The sequence below is a fragment of the Elephantulus edwardii genome, unplaced genomic scaffold, assembly GCF_000299155.1.
Source record: "Elephantulus edwardii isolate Elephantulus edwardi_28Jun2011 unplaced genomic scaffold, EleEdw1.0 scaffold00057, whole genome shotgun sequence".
NCBI classification, from domain to species: domain Eukaryota; kingdom Metazoa; phylum Chordata; class Mammalia; order Macroscelidea; family Macroscelididae; genus Elephantulus; species Elephantulus edwardii.
This window is the reverse complement of record NW_006399807.1, coordinates 13283141-13289556: the sequence shown is the minus strand read 5'-3', so window position 1 is coordinate 13289556 and position 6416 is coordinate 13283141. Positions and strand designations below refer to the sequence as shown.

The 6416-nt window shown below is 38.1% G+C and overlaps 1 protein-coding gene across 1 annotated transcript in view; it reads right to left on the bottom strand.

Moving 5' to 3' along the window:
• LOC102859554 (chromosome unknown open reading frame, human C1orf112) overlaps positions 1 to 6416 on the bottom strand; it is a 61397-nt gene that overhangs the window by 53250 nt on the left and 1731 nt on the right. Inside the window, exon 2 of the mRNA XM_006887458.1 lies at positions 3880 to 3919. Coding sequence (XP_006887520.1) covers positions 3880 to 3919 — 40 coding nt within the window. The remainder of the gene's footprint in view (positions 1 to 3879; positions 3920 to 6416) is intronic.

Here is a 6416-nt window from a genome sequence, read left to right as displayed (position 1 = left end):
TCCCCTTTTCCTTATGACTCAGGGTGAAGTCTCTCTCAGGGAGGAGTGATAGGGAATGGCAAAGGAACACTGACAAAGAAGATTAATCAGAACTGGCTTTGACAAGCACTGTGGCATTTGGACAAGAACAAACTGGGAGGAGGGTAGAGAGAATAGTGCAACAATGAATGAGTGGAAGCCCAAAATCTCTGTAAATGTTTATGAAAATTAATAAAATATAGAAAAAAAAATACATGAATAAGATCAATGTCATATTCTTTGTTAAGGAATTATTAAGGATCTAAAATAATACTCCTCCCCAAGCAAACAAACTCTCTGTCCAATAATTGGGTACTAGCTACATAGATGCTTACTGAGTTAGATATTCTGACATAATGAAAATGATTATTACAGATTTCTCTGATAAAAATAATTCATATTATTTTTAGATTAAACCCAATAAAAGATTATAAAACAGAATAATCTCTATGATGATACACAAACACATATTTATTTCTAACTCTAGTGTATGCACATACACACAGACTGACAGGTTGGTCATCTATATATAGATATGAGAATTTTCTATCAAAATGTTAACAAACATTTCTGATTGACAAACTTTTTAATGTCTTTTACATTTTTATGCATGTCTGAAATTCTCTGAACACAGTTATTTCCACTAGGATAAAAAAAATCTGCTTAAAATACCAAATCCAGTGCCACTGAATTGATTCGGACTCACAGGGACCAGATAGGGCAGAAGAGAAATGCCCATAAAAGCACTGTTGTTAGCTGTCATTAAGTCAAGTATGACTCAGTGATTCTATGAACAAAAGATCTGAACCCTGTCCTATCCTGTGCCATCTTCACACCTCCTCACACATTAGAGCCCACTGAGCAGTCACCATATCAGTCTACCTGGTTGAGGATCTTCCTTTCCTTTGCCAACTCTCTACCCTTCCCAGCATCATGTCCTTCTCCAAGAAACAGCCTCTCCCAGCAACATGCCTGAAGTATGTGAAGCGAAGCCTCATCATTCTTGCCTCTAAAGAGCACTCCAGCTGCACCCTCTCCAAGACATATTTGTTCTTTTGGGCATCCATGGGATGTTCAGGACTCTTCTAAAACACCACAGCTCAAAGGCATCAATTCTTCTTCAGTCATCCTTATTTATTGTCAAACTCTCAGATGCACAGCATGTTATCAGACCTTGGCCTGAGTCAGAAGCAGCTTAGCCCTCAAACTGATATCATGATTCTTCAATTGGAGGGATCTTTAAATGCAACCTTTTTCAGTGCAAGACATTTCCTGATTCCCTGACTGTTGGTACCAAGGGTGTTAACTGTGATCCAAGTAGAATGAAGTTGGAGACAGTTTCAATCTCTTCTCCATTCATCATGATGTTGCCTATAGGTCCAGTGATACGAATATTTTTTTTTTTACTTTGAGATGCAATCCATATTGAAGGCGGCATTCCTTGATATTCTGCAACAAGTGCTTTAAGTTCTCCTCACTTTCAGCAAGCAAGGTTGTGTCATCTGCATAATATAGATTACTGATGAGTCTCCTCCAATTCTGATACCATATTCTTCTTCATCTGGTCCAGCTTCTCAAAGAATTTGCTCAGCATACAGACTGAATAGGTATGGAGAGGAAATACAACCCTGACACACTTCCTTATTAATTTTAAACCATGGAGTACATCGCTGCTCTGTTCGTACAACAGCCTCCTGGTCCAGATGTAGGTTTTGGATGAGCACAATTAAGTGCTCTAGGACTTCCATTCTTCTCAATGTCAGCCACAATTTGTTATGATCCACACAGTCAAATGCTTTTGTATTTGACTTGTCAAATAACTTGTTTCAATTAACAGATGCAGCCTTGGATGCGTTCACCAGTCTATGCCAGGAAATCTGGAAGATAACAGTCTGGCCAACAGGTTGACAAAGGTCCTTATTTGTTCCCATTCCTAAGAAAGGTGATCCAATAGGATGTGAAAACTACCAAACAATATCATTATCACATGCAAACAGAATACTGCTGAAGATCATTCAAAACCAGCTAGAATAGAACATAGATGTAGAACTGCCAGAAGTTTAAGCAGGGTTTAGAAGAGGCAGTGATACTCATATAGTTTCTAAGGCTTTAAATCATGGATTTGAATGGCTGACCTTTTGCTTATCAGCTGAATTCTTTTACCACAACCAAATGAAATTTATATTATCAGTGTTTTCAAATAATTAAATCTGTCATCATTAAGCAGATTTTTTTAGCAATCAGATTTTTATTGTTGTTATGTGCCATCAAGTTGACTATGACACGCAGTGACCCTATGCACAGACCCTAGCTCTGAACCCTGCTCTATCCTGAGCCAGTCTGTCTATGAAACACTTAACCTCATTACTTGAGTTATTGTGTCAAGCCATCTCATTCGGGACCTTCCTCTCCTATGCTATCCCTCAACCATTCCAAGCATGATTTCTCCAAAGACTGGTCCCTCCTGGCCATGTGTCCAAAGTATGTGAGACGAAATCTCAAAATCCTTGCCTCCAAGAAGTAGGTTGGTTTCACCCTCTCTAGGACAAACTTGTTAGTTCTCTTGGCAGTCCATGGTGTATGTTCAATACTCTTCTCCAGCACCACAACCCAAAGGCATCAATTCTTTTGTCATCTTTGGCATTGTCCAGCTCTGATACATAGCAAATACATGCAAAGACTATGGTCTGGATCAGGCGCACCTTACTCTCTCTACGTGACAACTTTGCTCTTCAGCACTCTGGAGAGGTTTCTGACAGCAGGTTTTCCAAATGCAATTTGTCTTTTAGTTTCCTGACTGCTAGTGCCAAAAACTGTCAACTGTGGAAGCAAGCAAGTTGAAACTATTATTAACAATCTCAATCTCTTCTCCACCTGTCATGATACTGACCCAGTGGGACATTAAACTTGTTTCGTGGTAGAAGTTCATTAAATAAATTACATACAATTTTATATACACTTCTGTAACTAATCACAGTTTAAGAACATTTAACATTTGCAATGTGTTTATACACACAAAAAGGAGCCCTGGTAGTAATATGAGTTAAGAGCTGGGCCTGCTAATTGAAAGGTCGAAGGTTCAAACCCACTAGCTACTCCAAAGGAGAAAAAAAGAGGAAATCAGCTACCGACAAGAGCCTCAGAAACCTTTATCGGGCAGTTCTACTTTTTCTACAGGATCACTGTGACTCACAATAGACTCAAAGGCAGTTAATTTAGAAATGTTTGTATCAGAAAACAGAATGAGGAGAGCTCTAGTGCCCTAGTCAGTAGGGTGCTGCACTGGTAATCTAAAGGTAGACCCTCTCTGGAAGTTCAAATCTACCAATGGCTTCTTAGAAGAAAGATGGGCAATCTCATTCCATGTGATTTACAGCCTCTTGAAAACCTGCTCGAGTCAGCTGAGTTGGTTCCTACTCTACAGTCATGCCTTTGACTAAGATCTAAAATGAAATTTAAAGAATTTTAAATACTGTAATTTAAAGAAATTTTGTTATTCCAAATTTACTGAAGGTTATAGAAGCCACAGAACTACCACAAACCAAGCTCATTTCTGGTAAGTTGATTCCAACTCTTAGCAACCCTCTAAGATAGAGTGGAATTTTCCCATAGAGTTTCTGAGGGTTTAATCTTTATAAAAGTCACATCTTTCTCTGGATGTTAGATTCAAACCACTGGCATTAAGTATAAACTTAATACCACTGGAAACACTGGGCAGTTCTACTCTGTCCTACAGGTTCGGTATGAGTCAGAATTATTCAATGACAAAGAATTTGAAAGGAATATACAAATTTGAGGGCACTTCTACTAAGATATGGGACACTCAGATTTTAATGACACTATTAAGTTAATTTTACTTACGAATATGCTCCGTCCAACTGCCAGAATGCTGATACATAGAGTAAAATAATTAAGGAAAACAAAAAAATGTCATAATAGGATATCAATCTTGCGAGTAAATTCAAAGAACCCTTTCTTGGAATTTAAGCAATGATCAATGAGACACTGAAATTGGGCTCAAATTACTGGCTAACATGACAAAGTAGGAATAGCAAGATAAAATAGGTAAATGGAACCTTACAAAAACTCTCAAAACGAAAAAAACTTCATTGGGGAAAAAAAGAAAACACAGCTCATTTTAAGAAAATTTCATCTGATAAGGGTCTTTCTATACATATAGATGTATCTTCTACAAGTTAACAAAAAAGATAAACAATTAAAAAACCCCAGAACCACCGGCAAAGGATTTGAAGAGACACTGAACCAAAGAAGACATTCAAATTGCCAGCAACCACATGAAAAGATTCCCAACATTTTTAAAGCAAATAAATCCATAATTTTCAGCAACTTTATTGTATTGTGTAGAATTGGCCCATAAGGTTTTGAAGGCTGTAAATCATTACAAAGCATACTAATACATCTTTCTCACATGAAATGACTGGTGGATTCAAATTGCTAACCTTTCAATTAGCAGCCAAGCATTTAAACACTGTGCTATCAAACCAAAATCCACTGTCATTGAGCCTATCTCTACTCAGAACCCACCATCAGATTTCTAAGGCTATAAATCTTTACAGCAGGAGGAGATTTATTCTTTTTCCCATGCAGCATCTGCTGGATTTGAACCACTGATGTTTTAGTCAGCAGCCTGACACTGTACCTACCACCAGGGTGTTTCATTGTGCTATCAGGATTCCTTTATCAGCCATTCTGACCCAAACACACTGCCAGGCTCCAACTCTGTGAGTGACTTGATAAGAGTAGAGCTTACACATAGGGTTTCCAAGGCAGGAAATCTTTACAGAAACGGTCTCATCTTTCTCCTATAGAGTGGTTGGGGTTCAAACCAACCATCCTCATTATGCTAACATTCAACAGTCTAAGCCACATGAAAAGGTACCTTATGACCCAGTAATACTGTAAAGCTTAAGAAGGAAAATTATACATGTTTTTCACTATGATTTTTTTAAAAATGTATTATAGGACTTGAGCAGAAACAAGAGTAGTAAAAATAGTCTGGGTAAGAAGTGGTAAGAGTGGGTAAGAGTGGTTGCATAAATCTTTCCAGTATAAATATACTTTATAAGAACTTAAACAAAAGCCTGTACACTCCAGTGTTTCCTGCAGTTAATAGAAAAACAAAGTTCCACTAAGTCAATTGTAACTCATAGTGATTCTCTAGGACAGAGGAGAACTATCCATAATCTTTACAGAAACAGATTGTTTTACATGTCTCCTGTGGAGTGGCTGGTGGGAATGAACTGCTGACTTTTGGGTTAGCAGCCACATTCTTTAACAATCGTGCTACCAGAGTTTAGTAGTTCTTGGACTTCTGGTTTCTAACACAGAGAAGAAACTTCTCCCTCCTCAGCACTTCCATAGTATGTTATCCATATCTATTTAAATCACTCATCACTTTTTTTCAGCATACTACAGAATTATCAGATTGCAACTATTTCTACATGAACCACGAGCTACTGGGCTGAGTGATCAGCAAGCAAGACATGCTGAGGTAGATGTGCTGTGTCTGAAGTCTACTGAGCTATGGACAAGAGAAAGGCAAGATTTAAACTACAGGGAAGCTTTAAAATAGGTTTGGATTTTATTCCAAGTTTTCTTACTAAGACACTGAAGTGGTGAAAGGAAAGCTTAAGAAGGAAAATTATACATGTTTTTTCACTATGATTTTTTTTAATGTATTATAGGACTTGAGCAGAAACAAGAGTAGTAACAACAGTGTGGGTAAGAAGTGGTAAGAGTTTGGAAGAGTGGTTGCATAGGAAATGAAAAAAATAGATTGGCTCAAGATACACTTTTTGTTTTTCAAAACATACTTCAGAATCAGAAAACTGCTGCTTGGAGTGAAAGAAAGAATCAAAGATAGTGATTTGTAAAATCCTTTTCTAAGATGAACAAAGCCAGGAGGAATACATGGATTCTTTCTGAACAGGTACACGTGAAAATGTTCAGCTTCAATTAAGTCCTCTATAAACTTGAGAGGAAGAACCTCGTTCCTTATTCCCTCAAAGACTAATACTGTGCTTGGTAAATGTTATTATTATGTGCTGTCAAGCTGATTCTGACTCCTAACAACCTCATCTGATAAAGCAGAACTGCCCTTGAGGGTTTCCTGCAGTTGAGTACCATGGAGTCAGACCCGACCCATGGCTAACCCTCCAGCAGGTTTTCAAAGGCAGTAAAATCACACATGGAGCTTCTCCTGCGGAGCAGCTAGTGGATTCAAACTGCGTGCCTTCGAGGCTGAGATACCGTTTCTTACCATTCTGCCACCAGAGGAATCTTTAATAATGTATACTGCACTGAAACAGAGGAGGGAGAGAACCGTCTAAAAGAGAGATGTAACTGGGTATTTCTGTCATCACAGGAGACTAGAGCGA